At 38.4% G+C, this 25,377-nt stretch overlaps 1 protein-coding gene across 5 annotated transcripts in view; it reads right to left on the bottom strand.

Moving 5' to 3' along the window:
- The window catches only part of Atp9b (ATPase phospholipid transporting 9B (putative)), a 221,512-nt gene that overhangs the window by 138,310 nt on the left and 57,825 nt on the right, over window positions 1-25,377 (bottom strand). For 4 of the 5 annotated variants that reach the window (XM_052155254.1, XM_052155257.1, XM_052155255.1 and 1 more), the window contains exons 6-8: window positions 23,894-23,952; window positions 15,245-15,296; window positions 2,137-2,231 (exon numbers count right to left, since the gene is read on the bottom strand). In XM_052155254.1, coding sequence (XP_052011214.1) covers window positions 2,137-2,231; window positions 15,245-15,296; window positions 23,894-23,952 — 206 coding nt within the window. The remainder of the gene's footprint in view (window positions 1-2,136; window positions 2,232-15,244; window positions 15,297-23,893; window positions 23,953-25,377) is intronic. The other variant, XM_052155259.1, reaches the window with a different exon arrangement.

Below are 25,377 nucleotides of genomic sequence, written 5' to 3'. Positions count from 1 at the left end.
AAGGTAGAGACTGTATTTTCATCTGTATTTTATGATAGACAGATCATCTACAAGAAAATTTCCACTGATTATATGTGCCTAATTACATGTTTGGCCAGAACACTCTGATGGCTGAAGATGATAAATATAAAACTGTATTACCCCATAATTTTATCTAAGAATTTGTTTTTTTTTTTTTTTAATAATATTTTTATTTTATTTTTTAATCCTTTGAGACAGGGTCTCTCTGTGTAGCTCCTGCTGTCCTGGAACTCACTCTGTAGGCCAGGCTGGTCTCGAACTCAGAAATCCACCTGCCTCTGCCTCCCAAGCACTGGGATTAAAGGTGTGTGCCACCACCGCCCTAAGAATTTGTTTAAAGGAAGAAGACTTGATTTACATGCTTTCTCTCAATGTTTACATTTTATGACTAAGTTAATGTGGAGAGCTGTGCAGTACTGCACTTTAAAGATGGCGGCCGTTTCCGCCTTCTCCTGTGCCACAGAGAGTGTTCTCTGTGGTAAACAACTCCTTATTTGGTTGTGGCTGTTTATCTACAATTGTTTCTGCATATGTGGACCTATCTGTTTGCGCCACGTGGCTCACATGGGTAGGCTGCCTAGGGGGTTCTTAAGATTTGCACGAGTGTTTCCAGGGGTCAGAAATCAGAAGTCAGAGGTCAGAAGTCAGAAGAAGTGGGGAGAAGTCAGAAGTCAGAAGATTTTTCAAGGTTCCTGAATAAACTGCTTAAAGAAGAGTTCGTGTGTTGCGTCTTTCCTTGCTGGTCGAGATAGGCACAACAAGTTAAAATGCAAGATTTCCCTTTTCCCACTACAAAAGATCAGCATAAGCTGGCTGGTGAACTGCACAGGGTGACTCCAATACAAAAACAGAAATTACATGTGTCTCACATGGGTCCAGGCACATTTTTCTGGCACTGGAGGAAAAAATGTGTTTTCCACTTTTAAACTCTGGGGCAGAATATCATGGAGGAGGAGGCCATGCCAGTGACTCCAGGACAATCTATCATACAGTAAGATATAAGAAAACCTGGCTAGGGCCCAACTGCTTCTGGCAAAGATACAAAAGAAATATGTAAGGAATGAACTCTAATTAAGAAATTACCTTAAATATAGGCAATACTAAAATACTCCAAAAAGCAAAATTTGCCCAAGTCTCCGCCATTTAACTTCCATAGTTCAACATACAAAGGAGAAAGCATTTGCCGCCAAAGATAAGGTATACTGTAAAAATTCTAAGCTATGTAGTAAGCAGATACTCTTCCCCCAAAAGCCTTTCTTCTCATGATAATTTCAATCCTTCTCCTGGTCACAGAAGGACAGCAAATTATGTAAGAAGACAAAGCTGCTAGGGTTATATATAAATAAAAACAAAACTATAAACACCACATAAACAACAACTATTATAACTGTAGGGTTTTTTTTTTTTTAAGAAGAGAGGAGGGAAAAGAAGGAAGAGAGGGAAAATCATGTATACTAGCAGAAGAGATTCTTGATAGCCATAAAAGCTGCTTCAGAAATCACGGAATCCACAAACATCTATGACCCTGTTGTCTCTAATCTCACTGCAGCTTCCCTGGGTAGTGAGTGACTGGGGTGGGAGGGACCCACTTAGCAGCTATTAAAAGTGTGGTCTGAAACTCTCCCTGCCCCTTCCCTCAGCATAACAAACTGGCAGCATTCGCTTCCTCCAAATCAAAATCTCCTGTCCTCAGAAGGAAAAGCTGCAGGCAAAAGACTTAGCACAAGGAAGTCAGTAAATGCTCAGTCAAGGTCTGAGTTCTTTTCTCCCAGAATACGTTAACTTGCTACTAAGTGAGCAAAAACTAATTCCCAGCAACGGACTCTGTCTGTCACAACTTTACAGATTACTTAACAGAAATTTTAAGACATAAAAATATAGACAGCATAAGTGTCAGATCTGTAGGAACAATGAAAACTACCTAAAATAGGCTGTGTACTAGAAAACCACATCATTTTTAGTGGCCTTGAGGAATAAGAAAATGACAAATTGCAGGTTTAATGTGTTCAAATTAGTCAGTTACTATCCGTAGGTACCCACCCCAACACTATCAACAGAAACTTACCACCCCATTACTACTGCTAAAAACCAAGTACAGTGACCAGTGGTGCTCACCCCTAGGGCTGGCAGCCGTTGTGTGCAGCTCACCGCCACCTTCAGCTTCCAGTCGGTCTCACCATCTAGCTGGTCCGTGCGGATAAAACATGAACCTTGGAGGTAGAGGAGAGAATGTCACCATCTGTATCTACACTGAAGGAAGTTTCTCCTGAGTTATAAGTATTTTCAAAGCAGATTTAGGCACATTGGGACCTGGAAAACAATTCATCTGAACAGTGCCAAGAAGAAACAGCTTTAAAAAGTCTTCATTTTAGATGATACCATTCAGCTCAGAGAATAAATCTGTAAAAAGATAGTTACTAATCTATTTTTTAATCACTTATGTCCAGTTTGGTGCCCTTGATTTTGTTGAGGTCATAATGGTGGTGACAGTATCTCTGTGTTTTGCATGATACTATGGCTCCAAACCAGGGCCCTGACCATGCTAGATAAGTATCCTACCACTGAGCTACAACCCCAACCCATGCTGATTAAGGCTTAATATCAACTACTGAAAGCTATCTAGATCATTTCTACTTTTAATCTATGTTTTGATGATGACAAGATAATAAGCTACATACAAAAATATCTCAGAATCTGACATTACCTTGATAATAAAATGTTAATTGACCACCATAAAATGCTCAGTAATATAAGCACAGCTAAAATGCTAATACCCAGGTAAGTGCTATTGCATAATAACAAACCCATCAAATTTCAGAAGGGGAAAAATCTGAATCACAGCAATCTAATTACCCCAGACCAAACTCCTCATCCCTCTTCTGAGAATTGATCCTAGAGATAACAGCAAATACAAATGCTCTAAAGACTACACATTGCTGCAGTCTATAATAACGGAAGGTTGGTACGAGACTAGAGAGATAGCTAAATAAGACAGCAGAGGCAGCGATTTTAAAAAGGACAAAGGAACAGAGACCTCAACATTATGAAATGATCCCTAGGAGATATTGTCAAGTGGAAAAAATGGGGCACAAACACACTAAGGGAGGGAAGAGAGGGAGATGAAGAGGGAGAGGGAGTCTGATGTCTGAGGCATGGTAGCACACACTTGCAATGTCAGCAAATGGGAGGCAGAGGCAAGAGGATCTGGAATCCAAGAACTTCCTCCAGTACAGAGAGTGTGAGAAGATTCTGGGCTGCAGGAGGCCTTGTTGAGGGGTGGTGGATTAAAAGATGATGTTTAAGAAGAGGAGAGGGCAATTCATTTGTAATCAGCATTTTAAAGTGTGGTATTCTTGTAGTACTACTGCTTTCTTGAAAGGGGAGATGATAAACACTGACATGAAGGGACCGAGAGTAAAAGAGGGGAGAAGAAAAAAAGAAAGTATACATGTATGTTCACATATCTGTTAGGTTACAGAACTACAAATATGCATATTTTCAAACTTTTATACCTGCTTCTGTGTGCATGCATCTTTTATATGTATGCAATGCAGTTCTGTGCATCCACAGATATGTGTTCATACATGTGTTTCTGTGCTCTATATACAAGCATACATATATATACATATACATATATATATATATAAATCTATCCATATGCATTGTACATGCACGCACATGTATAAGCACAGATGCATAAAATGCACCTATACAAGGAAAAGGGAACAGAAGAAGGAACTAGAACCTTTCTGTTCAGACCTTACAATGTTCATGTGGAAATCATACATTCTTTCCATAATTTAAATAGACGACAACAAGCTTGTAATAAAGCAATTCTTAAACAATAAAAGGAAAGAAATACATAAAACATGAAAAACAGCAAATTCAAAGACAGAGATGTAGCCTATGGTACTGCACTTGCCAAGTATGTGCAAAGGCCTTTCGGCCTTTTGCTCAATCCTCAACACCACAGAAAGCAAAGTAAAGGGAAATCAAATAACCATCAAAGTTATAGTTTAGTCACAGAGAATTCTTTCGAGTTACTTTTAGACCGTAATAAAATAGCTACAAAACCCACAAACCTTATCTTATTATACTCTATGAATTAATTATAAAATGACAAACACCTTGTAAACAACGCCAGTCCCATAGAAACCCTCCATCTGCCTCATCCCTAAAGTGCCCTTTCCTCCCTTCTTAAAGAATACTATTGACACCTCCATCTCCCAGATGCCTGCTCAGCATGTTCTCAGTCATTATTAATTTTCAGACTCCTTCTACCCCGTCTCTTCTAATCTATTTGTCAGAAGGCTTGGGTCTCTACTCTGCTGATCTCCTTCCCTAGATCCTGAGCCCACCTTGCACTGCACACACCTTGCACTGCACACACCATGTACTGCACACAAGCCAGCCTTTTGCCCAGAGGCACCAAGATAGCTTCTGCTCTGTCCTGAGGTTGCAGCTACTCACTCAGTCAACACCCAGTGCTGCAGCAACCGAGGATACAGTGAGGGCAGCTTTTCCTGATCACTTGCAGTTGCAATAAAACCCAAGTAGAGACTTCGGTTCTTAGGATTCAACTGACCTTGAAGTAGTGCCCTAAGAAAGGGTGGCTTGTATTTTACTTACAATGTTTCAAGACAAGAAGCTTGAGTATGGGGGAGAAGGGGATGAGCTACTGCACTGGCAGGTTTCAGCAGAATGTCATCATTGTTACTGTGAAATCTCAAAGTAGTCTACATTTGACTTTGGCCCTGCTGGAGGGCTGTTTGTTTCTGGGAAAACTTTGAAGTGTGTCCCAATTCCTTCTTATGGTTCCTAAGAACCTAGCACAAGCACACAGCTTCTCACCACAGGATGAGCCTGATCTGGGAACTTTCTCAGGAGTTTCTGGCTGGGCTGTTAACACCTTTAAATAACTGGTTTTCAAGCTCTCTAGTATTTTCCACAATGCACCTATTAGATATGAACTTTTCCCAGCTCTTCTCCAAAGTATTCAGGTAAAGAGCACATCACTACTTTTCTTTAATCCCTTTAATTATCTTAGCATGGCATTATCATTGCCAAACAACTCTGGAAATCTGATATCAGAATCAACTCTGAAGCATGGTTACAGATCAAGAGCAGTAAGAAGATAGTGTGTTTTATCAGTTGATGTTCCATTAAGGGACTTTCATCAGAGTATATGCACTTTGAAAGATTATATGCATAATCAAGTAAACAAATTGTTGTGCACTGTCAAAAGGTTTATGTAAAGGAAAACATTCTTCACATACTGATTAGAAAAACTAAAGATAAGCAAAAGAAAAAAATGTGCATCAGGTAAGTCTAAAATCAAATGTTTACTCAAGGTTGATTTTTTTTCTGTCTCAAATCTGATGAAAAAGTAAACAAAACTCAATGTACTGGATTCTAATTTCTACAAATAAGAATAGGTGAAATGCTCTGAAAATGTCTTTCACCTCTAACATGAAAGTGAAGCCAATATACACTGAACATTACAAGCACAATTCACACTACAATCTAAGTCCTGTGAAGATAAAAGGTGCATGTCCTGTTAGATAAGTACAGACTACGATGGATCAAAATTACTGACTTCCAGTAACTTATGCGCTAAAGGAAAGGGCTACAACAGAGCTGAAGTGGAGCCAGGGTGGCCTGTCTCACCAAGACCTAGCCAGCAATTTTTTTTGTTTTAAACAGAAAGCACTAGCTATAACTGATACTAGTTAAACCTCAGTAAAAATGAATTATTAAACTGGTCTGTTTATATCCTATTACAGACTTCTTATGAATACTTGACTTTATTTTATATAATTGACAAGAGTTGACAGGAAAGGACAGATTTAATGACCTCAAATTAAGATCAGCTAGCGTATGTGACACATTGAGAGCCACATCAAGGGATGATAAAGTGAGGGGACTCTGAGGAAGCTGAGGCTGTCACAGCATAAAAAGTCACCCTGTAGCACCAGCAGGCAACCTGCAACAGCTCACATATCCAATAGCTCTGAAAGAGATGAGCTACAGTGTATGTCCTAGAAAAGAAAAATAGTCATTGACTGTGAATTTATAATATCAGATCTTTGGTCATTAAACTTGATTTTTAAATCATTTATATGACTTAATGACTGCATGAAAATTTTAAACTGATGGCAAGATAAATCTTTCTATACAGATAAACAGATGAAAACAGTGTCACTTACCTACCCTCATCCCACTATAAGGGACAGTGAGGTACTATAGTGTGTTCCAAACATTTACACTATAATGTTATCACTTAGATACAAGTGAAAAGGATATTGGCATTTATAAAAGATTGATGAAAATTGGTTCTAAAGCATTCATTTCTGCTAATACCACTAAAAGAGCTGTGTGCACTCAGGAAATATTTGATCTGATTAAGAAACTGATGGAACAATTGATTAATTGGAATGTAAGTCATCAGTCACCAGATCCATCAACAGCTCCATTTACATTCTAAACAATCCAGTCCTGGCTCAATAGAATACTCTTATTAATACTTAGTCAATACAATGCCCTGGATTGACTCACTGCGCTGTATTGACAAGCTCCCATATGCTACTGTTCAGGTCTAAACCACAGTGTTATACTTAGGACTCAGTTAGACATTGACACAAGTTGAGAATTTTATGATTAAAAAATAGTATGCCACAAAGATTTCTTAACTAAACTTGAAACACAACAAACTCTTAGTAAATAAAACAAAACAATCAGAATATTTATTTTCTGAAAATAACTAGACAATAGTGAACCTTGAATAAGATCACACAAAAAAGTTTTGCTGACTTTCATGTAAAATGTCCCTTTGCACCCCAGGGAGAAGAGCTACAAGATAGTATGAAATATAATTGCATGAGTAAGATCTAATTCAGAGGAAGTAGAGATGGGCCAAGAATGCTAAAATTGGATAAAACATATGATTATGCAGAAATCACAGAAACCCAATGACCATCTCAAAATGAAGACCAGCAATCAAGAGTTGGGATATTAGACACCAAAGAGAAGGAGTAATTGTGGTTGTCAATGAAGAAGACCTTGAATTGGAAGCTGACCATCTGGAAGTGATGTGTAGCCATAAGTATAGAACAAGAGAAGCTGAAACCACACATTACTGCTTTACTTAAATTCTGACTGTTATTTCAGGGAAGTTTTACGGTAAAGAGAGCGATAAATCACCCAGGAATGTCTGAAACTGAGAGCCCACAATGAATGAAATATGACACAAACTTCATCAAATTTGGAAGTTATTTAGTCCATTTTGTAGAAAACAATCTGACTTCTTCATTTGAATTTTACAAACAGAAGACTAAAGTTAGACCATAATAGGTAAAGTCAGACTACAACTAAACAGAGGTCCTAAAGTCAAATCCACTAGTACTCACGCCATATATACAAATTTTATGTATGTATGTATGTATGAATGTATGTATGTATGTATGTATGTGTGTGTATATATATATATAAAATACAAATTTAGTAACCATGTATACTGCGTATATTTTTCTAAGGCAAAGAAATTAAGATTCTTTTTTTTTAATTTTTTTTATTCGATATAATTTATTTACATTTCAAATGATTTCCCCTTTTCTAGCCCCCCTCTCCCCGAAAGTGCCGTAAGCCCCCTTCTCTTCCCCTGTCCTCCCACCCACCCCTTCCCACTTCCCCGTTCTGGTTTTGTCGAATACTGCTTCACTGAGTCTTTCCAGAACCAGGGGCCACTCCTCCTTTCTTCTTGTATCTCATTTGATGTGTGGATTATGTTTTGGGTATTCCAGTTTTCTAGGTTAATATCCACTTATTAGTGAGTGCATACCATGATTCACCTTTTGAGTCTGGTTTACCTCACTTAGTATGATGTTCTCTAGCTCCATCCATTTGCCTAAGAATTTCATGGATTCATTGTTTCTAATGGCTGAATAGTACTCTATTGTGTAGATATACCACATTTTTTGCATCCACTCTTCTGTTGAGGGATACCTGGGTTCTTTCCAGCATCTGGCAATTATAAGTAGGGATGCTATGAACATAGTAGAGCATGTATCCTTATTACATGGTGGGGAATCCTCTGGGTATATGCCCAGGAGTGGTATAGCAGGATCTTCTGGAAGTGAGGTGCCCAGTTTTCGGAGGAACCGCCAGATTGCTTTCCAGAGTGGTTGTACCAATTTGCAACCCCACCAGCAGTGGAGGAGTGTTCCTCTTTCTCCACACCCTCTCCAACACCTGCTGTCTCCTGAATTTTTAATCTTAGCCATTCTGACTGGTGTAAGATGAAATCTCAGGGTTGTTTTGATTTGCATTTCCCTAATGACTAATGAAGTTGAGCATTTTTTAAGATGCTTCTCCGCCATCCGAAGTTCTTCAGGTGAGAATTCTTTAACTCTGTACCCCATTTTTTAATAGGGTTGTTTGGTTTTCTGGAGTCTAACTTCTTGAGTTCTTTATATATATTGGATATTAGCCCTCTATCTGATGTAGGATTGGTGAAGATCTTTTCCCAATGTGTTGGTTGCCGATTTGTCCTCTTGATGGTGGATTCATGACCATCAAAATACTGAGTACCACTTGTCCACAAACAGCAACCTTCATAGCACCATGGGACACAGGGCAAGACTGGAGAAGTAGTCATCAATTGGGCTGCTCCCTATCTGAGGTTAACACCAAATATCTCATCTGCTAATACTCTGGGAATAAACACTCATCCTGCTTATTCCCAAGGCCATGAAATGGTGCAGTGAAGGATGAGGAGGAAACTGGCAAATTTCCAAAACAATCAGGAACTGTATAATTTTATAAATGGTGTTCTCAATCTCCAGCCCTTAGATTCCAACTCCTCAAAAAAATAAACCAAACAAAAAATAAAAAAACCCAGTGTTTATAACCATCTCTAAACTTTAAATACTGTATGCTGTTCACAATTTACCTCCTAACAAAATCTATATAATATTTTCTTTTAAAGTTAATTGTGCAGACCAATTTTTATATTTGGAATACTCTTTGTCCATCTCGCTTGCTTGTTATGACAGCATCTTACTGCTATAGCAGTAGCCTGGAACTCAGTACACAGCCTTAGCTAGTCTCTAACTCATTGCACTATCTTTGCTTCAGCCTCCTAAGTGATGAGATTAACGGCACAAGCCACTAGACCCAGCAAGAATTCTATTATCTTACATATATTTCTACCACAATCATTTATAATGTGTAAAAACACCTCTCAAATGCAAATATTTTGTTTACTGTCTTAGATACTTTTCTACTGCCATGATAAAACACCATGACCAAAGCACCTTATAACACAAAGTATTAATTAGTAGCTTGCTTAGTTTTAGAAGGTAAGTCCGTGACCATCATGGCAGGAAATGTGCCAGCAGTCAGGAAAACATGGTGCTGGAGAAGTAGCTGAGAGCTTATAGGTTGAGCTATTAGCCAGGAAGCAAGAGGAAGAGGGGTAACTGGAGTGGCAGAGGCTTTTTGTCTGTTTGTTTTGTTTTATTAAGAGAGTGTTTCTTTGTGTAGGCATGACCATCTTGTGAGTAGTTCTGTAGATATTGCTGCCCTCCACCTCTCTGCCTGCCTCTTCCTACACAGTACTGGGATTAAAGGCGTGGTCCACCAGGGACAGGTGTCATGGGCTTTTTAAAGTCCAAAAGCCCACTCCCAGTGATACACCTTCTTCAACAAGGCAATGCCTCCTAGTCCCTTCTAAACAGTCCTATCAACTGCAGAACAAGCATTCAAACACACTAGCCTATGGGGGGGGGGGGTATTTTCATTCAAACTACCACACTCACCTACTATACTGAATATGCTACTAGCAGTAGATCTGAACAGGTAAAGTCAATAGTGTTAGGGTCCAAGAATCACTGAAGGAAGACCCCAGACTCAAATAATATTACAAGCAAGCAGGGGTCAATCATTCGTCAAAATGGTGACCACTTGAGGGGCTCATAGGCCCCATTTTATGGAGGGCTAGGGGAATTTTCCAGAAGGATTAGGTAAAGCCTAATGATTGGTAGGGAGCAAAGCAATGCCATTAGTAGAATTTTTTTTTGTTGCTATGTTAGTTTATCTATAGTTGAAAAGGCTTTGAGGAATTTTAGAAACCAGTTCAATTCTGGCCTTGTTATTTCCTCCAATAGCTCTCTAGGAGCTGGCTCAGCTCTTGACTTACCTTCCCTACATCAGGGCAGTCACTGACTAAAGGTCCATTGTCAGTGGCTACTTCTGAGTGGCCCAGTCTGCTTCCCAAGGAATTGAAATTTTATCCCCAAGGTTTTTGGACCTCTCAAATAGGAATGATGGAACAAATAAACCTTTGAAGACATCTTTCTCTATACTGACATTAGCAATATTAGTTATAAGTGACAGATGTAAATATTACCTTTTCAAAAATTATACTGTACTGGCTGGTTTTGTGTGTCAACTTGACGCAGGTTGGAGTTATCACAGAGAAAGGAGCTTCAATTGGGGAAGTGCCTCCATGAGATCCAGCTGTGGAGCATTTTCTCAATCAGTGATCAAGGTGGGGAGGGCCCCTTGTGGGTGGTACCATCTCTGGGCTGGTATTCTTGGGTTCTATAAGAGAGCAGGCTGAGCAAGCCAGGGGAAGCAATCCAGTAAGAAACATCCCTCCATGGCCTCTGCATCAGCTCCTGCTTCCTGACCTGCTTGAGTTCCAGTCCTGACATCCTTTTGTGATGAACTGCAACGTGGAAGTGTAAGCTCAATAAGCCCTTTCCTCCCCAACTTGCTTCTTGGTCATGATGTTTGTGCAGGAATAGAAACCCTGACTAAGACATATACTATATAGAAATGGATTAAAGACTTTAACAAAAATGCAGAGATTAACCAAATTCTATTTTATTATATTCTTTAAGTTATGAGCCATGATATTTCCACCAGGCCCAAAGAATAACCAGTGGACAATGATTATTAAAGACATATGTGGACATCGTCCCTACAAAAATACAGAGCACATAGCAGGTGCATCTGCAACAGAGCCTTGTGAAAAATTCATGAAGGAGGTCACAAACACCTAGGTACTTGAATGAACCCTATAGGCTCATGTATTTAAACTTGGTCCCTAGTTGACAATGATGTCTTAAAAGTGTAACCTTACAGGTGGATATTTGTCACTAGGGTAGGCGTTGAAGTTTCAAAGAATCTTCTCATTCAACCCCCTCTCCCTTTGATTCCCACTTGTTCAAGGTACAAGCTCTCTGTGCTGTGTACACCTGGGATAGCCACCACACCCTCTGCTGGCTTCCATGTCTCCACCATGATACATTATTTGCCCTTGAAAGTTACAAACCCAAATAAACTCTTCCTGCTAAACATTGCCTTGGCCATGGTGCTTTATCACAGCAATAGAAAAGTAACGAAGACATCTACTCAAGACAAATGGGAGAGTAACAAAATACACAGGCTCCGAAATGAGGGCTACAGTGGAAGTGGGGTATAAGTGAGAGGAGGAGAAGGACAGAGACATAAAAACTGCTTAGAGCAAGAAAAAAAATGGAGCTAGAGAACACAAAGAAATCAACGTGAGCAGCTGTGAGGGCGGTCCTCTCAGTGCACAGGTTCCAAGGTAAAGAAGAGACTGGGTTTCAACAAAAGGAAACACAGATGGAACTGCCTGAATGAGGGCTTCTGTGTCCTCAGTTATGGGGATTGAGTCTCTGACTGGGAGTAAATGAACAGGGGGTGAAGGCAGGAGCTATACGCAAGCCTCTCAACTGCAAAGCTGCTCTGACAAGTGGATTTGGTCACAGAACAGCACCTGTGTGTCTCCTCTGCACAGCTCTTCTATGGGCAAAGTGAATGCAGAAGAACCTGAGGGACAAGCAAGTCTGACAGCGGGGCAGGAAGAGCATGTGAGAAGGGTGACGGTCATTACACAGGGATACGCTTGCAAAGATAGTTACAAACCATCTCACTTCAACTCAACTGTACAACATAGTTAGACAGAAGGCCAGTGCTGAGGATTGGCAAGAGCTAACAAATAGCAAAGCAGCAGACAGACTCCTGCTGTACACAGCACACAAAGCACACTCTAAGATACTTACATGCTAAAGCATAACCTAGATTTCAGTAAGTCAGATGAGACCACGGCAGAATCATCTAGAAATCATGACAAAAGTAAATCTGGGAAATTCACAAAGGTGGAAAAGAAGCAACATACTAATAACAAAACAACAGATCAATGGTGAAATGACAAAGAATTACAGAATACTTTAAGAGGATGAAACTAAAACTCAGCGTTGTAAACCTTATGAGGACAACCCACAAGAGTACAGGTGAAAATTTATGACTGTAAACACCCCACATTAAAACAGATCCAAAATCAGCAATTAACTTTCGTCCTTAGGAAGCTACAGGCACAGGACCAATCTTAACCAAAAACAGAGAAAAGGAAAAAAAAAAAGATAGATGCCAATAAATGAAATAAAGAACAGGCAAACAATTGAGAAAAATCATTAAAAACCAAAGTTAATTCTTTGAACAGATCAATGACATTGACAACCTTTTAGCCAGAGTAACAAAGGAAAAAGAAGAACAAAAGACGGGACATTACTACTATTGTTACAGAAATTATTTGAGAAGACCGTGAGGGAATAACTATAGCATGTTCACAAATTAGAACATCTAAAGTAGACAAGTTGTCAAGAAAGTACACAAACTATAAAAACTGATTCAAGAAAAACACCCTTAAGAATATGCACTCACTGATAAGCAGATATTATCCCAGAAGCTCCGAATACCCAAGAAACAATTCACACATCCAATGATGCCCAAGAAGAAGGAAGGATAGGGCCTTGGTCCTGGAAAGGCTCAGTGCAGCAGTGCAGGGGAATACTGGGACAGGGAAGTGGGAAGGGACTGATTGGGGAACAGGTGGAGGGGAGAGGGCTTATGGGACGTTTGGGGAGGGGGGAACCAGGAAAGGGGAAATCATTTGATATGTAAATAAAAATATATCTAATAGCAAAAAAAAAAAAAAAAATAAATCCATATAGTGGAAGAAGAAAAATAAGCCTTTAGCATGGAATTAGAAATTAAAAAACAAAACAAAGACCTTGAAAGGCCAGACCCAAATTGCTTCACAGATGAATTGTACCAAACATTTAAAGAATAAAAACTCTTGAAAGATTCTTCCAAAAAATAGGATGGAACCGAATAATCCCTAATTAATGCTAAGGCCAGAACTACTCTGATATCAAAATAAAGGTCTCACAAAAAACACAAAAGCGTTACATAATTCTAATTGTACCCTTTGACACATGATCAGAGAGGTAAAAATCCTGTGAAAACACAGGGAATGAAGCCTACCTAGCAGGATGAAGACCATGAACTGAAGCCAGAGGCTCCATCCTCATGCATGCCTACAGCTAAACAACTCAGTCTCTCAAGAAGACGAGGCCTCCTGGACTCTCACACTGCACAGCACTGCACTGCAAAGGTACCACGTCAGGAACAAAGCCCACTACTGGACTGCTACAGGAGGCCATGAGACACATGTTAGATAGAAATGCTTGGGAAACTATCCTAATATTGCCAAATGGTACTTCCAAAACAGAAGTAGAAACATTTTAAAAAAGGAAAGCTCTCTTGATAAATATCAGCACTACACCTTCTAGTGGTAAGTAACTGGGAGTAGATAACTGTTGGGGGATCTCCAGCCACAATAAAGGGAAAGCTTGTCATTTGGGAGCTTAACACTAGGAGGAACACCAGCCTCTACAACAGCTGAAAAACAGAAACAGATACTTACACCCAACCAATGCACTCAAGTCAGGGACCCCTGTGGTTGAATTAGGGAAAGGGTGGAAGACACTGAGGAAGAGGGTGACCCCACAGAAATACCAGCAATCTCAACTAACCCAGAACCCCGAGATCACTCAGACACTGAACCACCAACCAAGCAGCATATACTAGCAGGCAGCATACACTAACTAGGTACCCCTGAAACATATACAGCACAGGACTGCCTAGTCTGGCCTCAGTGAGAGAAGAGATATCTAACCCTCAAGAGACTTGAGGCACAGGGAGTGGGGAGGTTTGGTGGAGTGAGAGAGCGAAGTGGGGATACCATCTTGAAGAAAGGGGAGGAGAAATGGGATGGGGAACTGTTGGAGGCTGACCTGGAGGGGGATAATGACTGGACTGTAAAAAAAGATCATCATCATCACCATCAATCATCATCTCATCATCAATCATCATCATCATTATATCTCCTCCTCCTTTTCCTCCTCCTCTCACGGACAGATTTTTTTCCAGAGGGCAACTCGCCCAGCAAGGTAAGCAAGCACAGTACCCGGCAGTGCTACACAGAGAGCATCTCTTCAGCATGACTCAAACACTTCTTTTAATTGTGTGCTGCCTTAGCATTAGAAGACCAGTCAAGAGTCAAGAGCTCTTAGGGAGCTTCTGAGGCGCAGTGCTGGCACCCACAGGGGGACGACTCACAGCTGCCACAGGCACTGCACTCACAGCACAACACACATGGACGGACACACATAAAGTCTTATTTTTAAAGTATGCTGCTTACTCGTAGACAAAATAATCAGTCAACTCTAAATCTAACCTTATCCTTTACAAATAAGACATATGCTAAGGATAGGAAAGAAAAAGAATGACAGCTAGTTTTACAAATCATAAGTGTAATTCAGAAATAAGCTATGTGCATTCCTTGAAATATTCCTGTGTATAAAAACAGTGGAAAATAACTTTGCTAAGTAAATAAAACTAAAAATGTAAAATAGCAACCAAATTTTAAGTAACACTGTTATTGAAATAATTAGGGTCTCAAAATCTTTATGAATGAAATTCCACTCATAAATTTTCAAGCAGTTATAAACACTAAAGACATATTTTAAAATATCAAGTTAAATATAATTTAGGAATAATTTTAAAATATTAAGAAAAATTATAGGGGGAGAATTTGCTTTCACCTATTAAAATATATTTAAAAAAAAAAACAAAAAACAAAACCAAGCTAAGCAGGTTGATATCTGTCTTTAATCCTAGTACAAGGAGAGCAGAGGCAAGCATATTTCTGTGAGTTCAAGGCTAGCCTGGTCTCCATGTCAGACACAGTTAAACAGAAATACCCTGTCCAAAACAAAGATAAGCCAATCAACCAAATAAACACCATACTAAAAAAATCTGCAGCAATGTAAAAGAAATCATTAAAAATTACCTGCTTTCTCTGAAGTTCTAAGAAATACCATATCTGATGGAATTCTTTGGTTCTGTAAAAGAAGTAATATGCTAATTAAAGATACATATTACCACAATGCCATTACATAGTAGAAATAGTTAACAAAGACAATTAGAATGTTTAAAGTAAAACTGTACTGATATAGCTATTATTTCTAATTTTCATATGAATTTACAATTTAGATGTTTTTCAAATAATAGCAAGCCATACACATGGTATTTACACAGATCTTGCCTGGGAAAGGTTAGATATTATTATTTCCACAGCAACTTAACCACACACAACACAGGAGTACTGTTATATAAGAATTGCATCCTACTTATTCCAAAATGCCCTGAAAAATAGACATGGCCACCACCAAGGAGCACGCCTTCAAGGAGATCACTTATTGCCTTTGGTAAACAAATACACGAGAATAAGCAAATACATATTGGATATGCCCACAATTTGAGGAACTATTTATTCTCTAATGAAACTGAATAGGATGTAACTAAAAATACTATGACATATTTAAGATTTTACAAGTCACTATTCAAGCATTTATTAATAATTCTATGAATTAAAAATGCTAAAGAAAAAAATCAACCTAAAGGAAAAGAATACCATTAAAATAATACTTTATATAATTTCACAAATTTGAATATATACCATAACGAAGTGGCTTACTCTCCAGTTCATGAATAATGAAACAAATACAAGTTAGTAGGGCTAAAAACCAGAAATGAGATACAAGCTGTTCCTTTCTGACACTAAGACTAAAGGTGATTACAGAAGATCTACAGATCCTCAGGTTGAAGAAAAACTGAATGAAAATTCAATAGTATTTTTAAAGGAAAGTAAAAATTACCTGACAAGAAAACAAGTGGAACAACCAAAGCCAGGAAAGCATCAGGAGGAAAACATATGAGAGCATGGAACACACTCTAACTCCAACAGAGCAGGAAACAGGGTGGGGATGGAGCAAAATACATACTGCTCAAGGAAGGGCTTTAGGTTCAATGAGGTCTTTCTCAAGCACATGGGGAAATGTGACATCCAAGAACTGAACAATACACACACACAAACTATAGCCTAGGACAAGAACATGAGACCACACTGACACACCTGGACAGCCAAGTATGCCAACACCAAATAAGTATGCCAATGCCAAACGAGAAGATGCACAGGTAGACACGGTTATATGAAGACACCAGACTCACAAGAAAACTAGCACTGTGGGCAATAGGAAAAACAATCTTGCCCAGAAACAGTCCTGAGAAAAGGAGATGCTTACAGGGCATGAGTGGAGGATGCCTAGACTCCCCAATAAGTACACAAAAGCTGATTCACATCACATTTAAAATATTAAAAGTAAACAGAATTCGAAAAGTTGATGCAGATCAAACATCAGCAAATGACATTATGACTTTTTATGAGGAAGGACTTCTTCACCAACATTACTAATTATTTTGAAAACAAAAAGACCTCTGACTTTAAATGAAAAGATTACTAAATTAGACTTCCCTAAAAGAAAGAATTTCTATGGAAGTGTGCCCACCTGGAAGGAGGCTTAACCCTGCAGCACAAGTGTCAGTAGGTGCTGACCACAACACAGAAAGGCCTGAAAACACACAAGCCAAGAAAGGCCACTCAGAGGAAAACACAAGAGATTTTCCCAAGCTCTTACCCAAAGACTACAGAAAGAGACATAAGCCATAACAGAAGTTACTGAGCTATTAGATATTAAAGAAATGTACTTATATTAAAACAGCACTTAAAGCACACATATCAGAAAGGCACACTGAACATGCCAAGAATGCCAAGGTTGGCAAATATAAAAACACTGCCTTCTTAAAGCACAGTGGACACAGCATTTCCCAGTCATTTGTGTGATATACCATAGGAAACATATTCATGCTTAAAACCCATTTTCCTCCCAGGTATTTATGTACTAGCATGTGTGCACAATTTACAATGTCAAATGTCACAGGATAAGAAGCAACCTAAATAGACACCAATGGCAGAATGCACAAAAGGTGCATGTCCAAAGCTGTTGCTAGTCCACGGAACCTACCAGGGACCAAGACACCTTAAAGTCCAGACTTCATTTTAATAGGCTCATCACTACACTTTCATTAGGACCACAGTGTAAAGACTCCTGTAGCTTTTTTCTGAATAGAAAAGTGTGAGTATGCAAAATTTGTAAAACATTTCCCCAAAAGTGTTTCAGGGTCCCCCAGATTGTTATGCAAATTCTCTAAAGCAGTGTGTCCATTTCTACCAAGAAGTTAGGTGAGGTTTTTAAGATGGATCTACAGGTCATTTTCAGAAGTACTGCCAACTTGCCAATAGGAACATATATATCCATGGGGGTGGTTTATCTAACATGGTTTTTTGTTTGTTTTTGTTTTTTTAATTAGGTATATTCTTTATTTACACTTCAAATGTTGTCCTCTTTCCTGGTTTCCCCTCTCCCCCGAAAATCCTGTAAGCCATCTCCCCAAGCCGCCTCCCCTTCCCCAATCAACCCACCCCCGCTTCCCTGTCCTGGTATTCCTCTACACTACGGTATCAAGTCTTTCCAGGACCAAAGGCTTCTCCCCCATTTGGTGTCCAAGAAGATCATCCTCTGCTACTGATGTGTCTGAAGCCATGGGTAACTAACTGCAAGTGTACCCTTTGATTAATGGTTCTGTCCTTGGGAGCTCTGGAAGTACTTGGTGACTCATATTGTTGCTCCTCCTATGGTGCTACAAACTCCTTCAGCTCCTTGGGTCCTTTCTCTAACTCATCCATTGGGGACTCTGTGCTCAGTTTAATGGCTGGCTGAGAGTTCCCCCCTCTGTATTTGCCATGTGCTAAGTTGCAAGTTACAGGTTTATGAGCTCCTCTGTTAGATCTATGATAAGTCTTATATCCTTTGGATGCTAATGTGAAGGGAATTTTCAGATTATTTGCTTCCTAAAACCAGTCTTGGGTTTTCTTTCCATGCTGTGTCATGCTGTGCTTACACATGGTATCCCAGACCAGTCGTTCACTCAGGATAGCTGAACTATTTCTGACTTATGGCTATCTTGAATGCAGAAGCATACATTCTTGTAGAGGATTCTGTATCAACATAAATTAGTATGTCTTTGTGGCAAAGACATAGGCATTATATTTATTTATTGTGTATGTATACGTATGTGTGTATGCGTGCATGAGCCAAGGCATATAGTGTCCAACCATGTAGGTCCAGGGATCAAACTCCAGTCATCAAGCTTGGCCACAGGCACCCTTTAGCTGCTGCACCATCTCACTAGCCCCTACCTACAGTAAATGAACTGCTGGGTCCTTAGATGGTTACATTGGGGTTTTGCTTGGTTGGTTTGGTCTTTGTTTTAGAAACTGTCAAGTGATTTTTTAGAATAACTGTACCATCTTGACATTGTCAATATTTAGTGACAGCAGCATTTTTAGAAAGTATCTCTTCCAATTCAGTCTACCAAATAACTACTCAAAAGGGTTTTTTTTGTGTGTTTATTTTCATCTGAAACACCTTGGTAAAACAAACATTTTCTTAAGTTTTCCATCCATTCTCTCAGGTAAAAATCTTTCACTTCTCAGATTTAGGAAATTTTACAAACAATCTTTATTAGGTTTATAGTACTCAGATGTTTGCATCCAGTAGTGACTCTGCAGTTTCTTTTTCTGTCAACATTTTGTGATAGTTGAGTCTCTTCCTCCACCATGTGGGTGCCATGGATCAAACTCAAGTCTTCAGGCTTGTCAACGGCTACCTTCACCTGCTGAGCCATCCTGCTGGTTCTTCTATTTCATTTAAACTTTCGTTCTTTTCGCTTTTCTTTTTTTTTCTTTTTTTCTTTTTTTTTTCTTTTTTTTTTTTTTTAGGATTTCAACATACTGTATTTACCTAACTTGTATAATCCTCTCTTATTTCTGCCTTTAATTTTTCTTTCAATCACTCTCTTCATTTATTATTGATACATATAGTTTCTTTCAAAAAAACACCTGAATTTTATAAGATGTAATTTTATTTTTGAAGCATGCATTATTCTTTTGGTATGTAATTGAAGAATTGTATCTATATGTGTAGATTTAGAACATTTTTTTTGCTGTGATTTTCTTTTCCTCAAAAGGTTACTTTTTACATTAAGCTCAGAATCTTCTTTTTAACCTATGGATGCATTAATTTAATCTTTGTTTACTTTTATTTCTAATTACTTCAATATCTTTTGAAAAGTGGCTTGTGCATATCAGAGTGGGCCTATTTCTGGGTTCTTCCTAAGTTTCATGAGCGTGTGTTTCCACCTTTCTCCTACTTGTACGATACTGATTAATGTAGCAATGGAATAGGCCTTGGCATGGCAAGAGTCTTCCCACTGTGTTTTTGCTTGTCAAGACTGCCTTAGCTATTACAGAACCTTTCCAAACTGGTTGTAAGACTATCTGTGCCATTTTTTTAAAAACTGAGAGAAGAAACGGATGGTGGGGGGGCGGGGGGAGAAAAAGGGGACAAAACAGGGAAAGGGGAGGGAAGGAAGGAGGGAGAAAGAAGAGAAGAGGGAGGGGAAAGATGGAGGGAAGGAATCTTCCTGTAGCTTTGACAAGATCTGTATTATTGGCTGCAATTGGTAAAAGTTTTTTCAAGATTGTCTTGTCTAGTTGTCTTCTGTTGTGATAATCCTCCCTCTGGTGTTAGTACACCAATAATCCTGAACTTAAAAAAATAAAAGGAGCACACACTAGCAGCTTAACGACACACCTGAAAGCCCTGGAACAAAAAGAAGCGAATTCACCCAGGAGGAATAGAAGGCAGGAAATCATCAAACTCAGGGCTGAAATCAATCAAGTAGAAACTAAGAGAACCATACAAAGAATCAACAAAACCAGGAGCTGGTTCTTTGAGAAAATCAACAAGATAGATAAACCCTTAGCCATAGCTCCACTATGTTCATAGCAGCCTTACTTATAATAGCCAGAAGCTGAAAAGAATCCATATGTCCCTCAGTGGAGGAATAGATACAGAAAATGTGGTATATTTACACAATGGAATACTACTCAGCAATTAAAAGCAATGAATTCATGATTTTTTTAGGCAAATGGTTGGAACTGGAAAATATCATCCTAAGCGAGGTAACGTAATCACAAAAGAATACACGTGGAATGCAATCATTGATAAGTGGATATTAATTAGCCCAGAAGCTCTGAATACTGAAGACACAATTAGTATATCAAATGATTCTCATGAAGAAGGAAGAAGAGGGCCCTGATCCTGAAAAGGCTTGATCCAGCATTGTAGGAGAGTACCAGGACAGAGAAAAGGGAGGGGGAAAGATAGGAGAATGGATGGAGAGAAGAGGACTTATGGGACATATTGGGGGGGGGGACTGGGAAAGGGGAAAGCATTTGGAATGTATACAAAGAATACATTCCAAAGAATATAGGAAAAATATATATGTAAATAAATAAATAAATAAATAAATAAAAGGTCAGGCTCTACCCTATTTTATGACAACTACCATATAAAACGGATGTCAAATGCTCTTTAAAGGCCCAAGGAATAAATCTATACCTGGATATTTCCTTTTCTAGTGTTCTACATTACTAATGCAACTTCTTGGTTCTTTGTTTTATTTTTCATTATTCTACTGGACATTTTCCTTGATACCAACAAAGCAGCCCCTATTTCACACACCTCTGTTTAATTAATTTTATATAGTACATTTTTCTACATATTTTCTTCACCCTACTCAAATAGTGAAGTTGAGGTACTTTGCTTGTCAGTGACATACAGTGCACATCTTAATTGCTGTGTTTAGAGAATTCACAGAGAAAGTGATTAGTTAGCATGCATCATTTATTTTCACTAGTGTCTATGGTTCTCATTTTGTGTCATCTGGGTCCTTTTCAAGACTCCATCTTCACTTCCTTCAAGGGTCCCAGAATGCTTCTACTTATGGACCTTCTATCAAAGGCATTTCTGTTCTGAGCACTATGATATACACCTTATACTAACTCATCAAATTGAATTACAATAGGAAACAGAGGAAAAGGTTCATTTTCTCCTTGCTTCTAGAGAAAGCAATTGTTCTTCTTCTCTAAGCTGGCTCTGAAGACAGAATAGTAAAGGAACTAGTCTTTGATAACTCTACTCTCAGTCCTGTCTTCTGGGAGTGTTTCCAGGCTTCTTTCTACACCTCAGACTGACTTAACATATGTCACATACCTGCATGTAACGTCTGAAGGGCTCTAGTTCTACATAGGTGACTAACTTGATCTATGTAAAGATAGCAGACAAACTATGTTTTTTTTTTCTTCATTTAAATACAGGAATAATGGTATTTCTGACTCTGGGTGGGTGAATCTTTTGTTTATACAAATAGTTTGAGTCTTTATCTCATTTATATTAAGCTTTAAAATAATCCAAAGCACTGAAGCATTCTGCACATGTTTACATAGTTGTATTCATATCATGTGTATTTGCTTTAACAAATATTAAAACAAATTTTGGGGGGGGGGGGTAGAAAAAAAGAAAACCAGAAAATTCTTGCAAATGGTATCTTCAGAAAGGTACACCTTTAATATTAGGGCCTAACTTAGAATAAAAGTTAGAACTTCTAATTTCTACCTGAGACACACACTGCAAGAGGCCTGTGAGTTAATTCAATGAAAGGAACTGTAGGGATAGTTGTGTGCTATCACCAAAGCAACACAGACCATTATACTCAGATGAATTCTAAGGTAAATTAGTCACAAAATCCTACTCAGCATGCACAAAGTCCCCAATACCAAACTAATTAATTAATTAATTCTACAAGCGAACACATAAAGAAACAGAATTCATGATTAGTAATAGCACCCAGACATTCTCAACTAAAAAAAAAAAAAAAGGACTGTCAAGCCATTAGTATAAGAAAAATACTTAAATCATAGAATTAGAGAGCAAAGTAAATTCATTCTACCACCTTAAATTCTTGTATGGAATAAGTCTTAAACTGTTTTTTTTGGTGGTGGTGGTGGTGGTGGTGGTGATGGTAGTGGTGGGTGGTGGGTGGTGGTGGTGATGTGTGGTACTAGGATTCCTAAGCAAAGCGTTGTATACAAGTGCCACATCCCCAGTCCTAAGATATGATATTTAACAAAAGGTATGAAGCTCTTCCAGATTCCAGGAATGACACAAAAATACTGTAATTAATCTAATCTGACTTCTGAATGCATTCTTGGCATAAAGGAGGCCCATAGTCACTACCTATAACCAACAATATGGCAAAAAATAAAATTGCATATTAATCAATACAGAAATACAACCAATGACAGAAAGAAAATACCTTAACAAAATTTGTATGCTTGTATGCTTAAGACTCAGTGAAACAGTATTCGGCAAAACCAGAACGGGGAAGTGGGAAGGGGTGGGTGGGAGGACAGGGGAAGAGAAGGGGGCTTACGGGACTTTCGGGGAGTGGGGGGTCTAGAAAAGGGAAATCATTTGAAATGTAAATAAATTATATCGAATAAAAAAATTAAAAAAAAATCTAAGTTATGCACTTTGTCAGGATTTATGCACTTCAGATATGTGCAAAGATATAAAAAAGATCACTATAATACTAACAACATAATAAATAAACAAAGGAGAAAACTTCTAAAAAATAAATGGCTAGAAGGCTAGTAATTCCTGGCATTTTGTACAATGAACATACAATGTTTCAGTATCCTGTGCATGCTAAGCATACTCCACTTTGTAAAACCAAACCACATCCCCTGTATACAGGATAAAATAACAAGATCATTTCTATAGGAAGAAGAGTCCCAGGCAGACAGGCTGCCAGCCATCAGCAGACTGAAGACAGCTCTGAAGAAAGCCAAGTAGGAATCTACCCTGGAGACTTTTAAAAGTCAACAAGGAACTTCAGGAAAATACAGATCACAAAGTAGGAATATTCTCAGAGAAGAAATGTCCACAGCACTGACATCACTCACCTGGTTGGTGTACATGGTGCTTACACAGCACAGAATGAGGCAGAGACAGAACACCAGAAGACTCTCTCAGAGACAGACATGTCTGTTCCGGCCCTTCCATGTCAGGATGAGACAGGACAGCACTCGGAGGGAAGCTCTCACCTGCATTCTGCCATCCATTCCCTCTACAGACCAGAGCAGACCTGACTGTCTCCACGCCTTATCTGCTCCTTTGAGAACAGGGCTGCTTATCATGGCATAAGCTATTTTTCTAAGTGCTCCTTAACTTTCACTCATTCTCTCTTTAAAATTTTAAGCCACAAGATTTGAAGTCAATGATTGTGTATAATATAGCCATCTGGACAAGTAAATTCTGAAAACTTGTAGAATTATTAACATTTTGAACATAATTCTGAGGTCAAATGAGATACATTATGCAATTAACACAGGCCTGACTTTTAAAAGTATAGTTTTACCTACAGACAGTGAACTAACTATATGGTAGCAAAATAGATAGACTATATAAATATATAAATGTAGTTAAAATATATCAAATCTCACACAAGCACATTAAGAATTAAAATACCTGTCTCAATAGTTCATTTGAAGTCACCATTACTTGTAATTAAGCTAATGTTAATGACTGCTGTACATACAGATCTAAAATATATTTTAAAAAAATGCATCAACCTTTTCCACTATGATGAGGTCTCCAACTTGTATGTCTGAACTCTTAACTTGAACTTTACCTTTAAAAAAAAGAAGAAGTACAATCAACCCAGGGAAACAGAAGTATACCAGAGAGTAACTTTTAATAAGTAATAATTTAAAAACATATCTAGGGCAAAAAAAATAAAAATTTAAAAATTAAAAGCAGAAATCTCTCCTTATACTTTAAAGTTATATTTTGGGTAGACATAGTCACACATAATTAATCTTATTAGTAAACTACCAAACACACATAAATAACTACCCTGTAAAAATAACAATAGAGCAAGGGTTTTCTTGTGGTAATTTAGTAAATATCACATGTGGAAGGCTCATGTACAGTTCCTTTGTATTTCAGTTCCCAGTGAAGTTAGCAATAATCAGGAACATTGCAAAATAATTTGGTTACTGAAACTGAGCGTTATGGAGATGTGCATATCCTTACTACTGCAAATCGCACTGACTGACAGAAAACAACAGAAAAAGTAAAGGAAATTATACATAAAATTATTACCTACTAGTACTGTTGCCAATATAGGACAGACCTGAGAACTGATAGTTTTCCTACTCAAAGTAATTTTGCTGTGTACATACTGATTAAATCCGTAATATCTATATACCATATGAAATAGCTATTTTTAATATATATATATATATAAATATATATATACACACTTAAATATCTATAAAATATTATCTAAAAATTGATATCAAGCAGATAATCTGAAAACTCAGGTAAATCACTCCCTCCTCCTGTTAAAGCAACAACCCAGTGGGTCTGTTTCCATAGCTACAGCTGTATCACACTAACAGGGTTGCTTGCCACTACATTCATTCTCTTCTGACTACACCAGAGTCAGAGTTTTACCAAAAACATAGCCAGGGTTAATACCGAACTGCACTCCTCCACATCCTCACAAAGCCTTGTTTCCAAGCACACCCTCCAACGAAGCAGAGTGTCACTGGCACCACAGTTTCAGACGAGTTGCTTTGTCTGGCACACTGTGCAACCAAGAAGGACTACAACTACTTTTTATTCATAAGACAGAATGTTCTTTAGAATTATATGTGAAATAATTTTATCACAGCTCCTCAGTTCAGCATGTATAGGTCTAATAACAAGTAAAGAGTACAAAAGAAATGTCTTTTCATCTCTGCAAGCATGGTCACACTAGGCTTCCTCCACCGCTCTTCTCACAGCTAAGCATGAGGCAGTGCGGACTGCCATTGATGTTCTGGCCACTCTACAGAATCCCTATGCTGTCTTTCACTTCCACTGTCTGCCACAGTCAGCGATTCACTTTGCCTTCTTCTGCCTTTTTGTATTTGGATTATAACACATTTTTAAAAAGTGTAATTAAATGATGTAATACAGTAAAATGTCAAAAACAATTGAAAATACAGGAGACAACCCCATTTTTATTCTTTTATAATTCTCTTAAATCCCCAAAAGGTTGGCTACTTTT

This window comes from Apodemus sylvaticus, chromosome 13 (assembly GCF_947179515.1).
Source record: "Apodemus sylvaticus chromosome 13, mApoSyl1.1, whole genome shotgun sequence".
Classification (NCBI taxonomy): domain Eukaryota; kingdom Metazoa; phylum Chordata; class Mammalia; order Rodentia; family Muridae; genus Apodemus; species Apodemus sylvaticus.
This window is presented reverse-complemented; position numbering and strand designations above follow the sequence as displayed.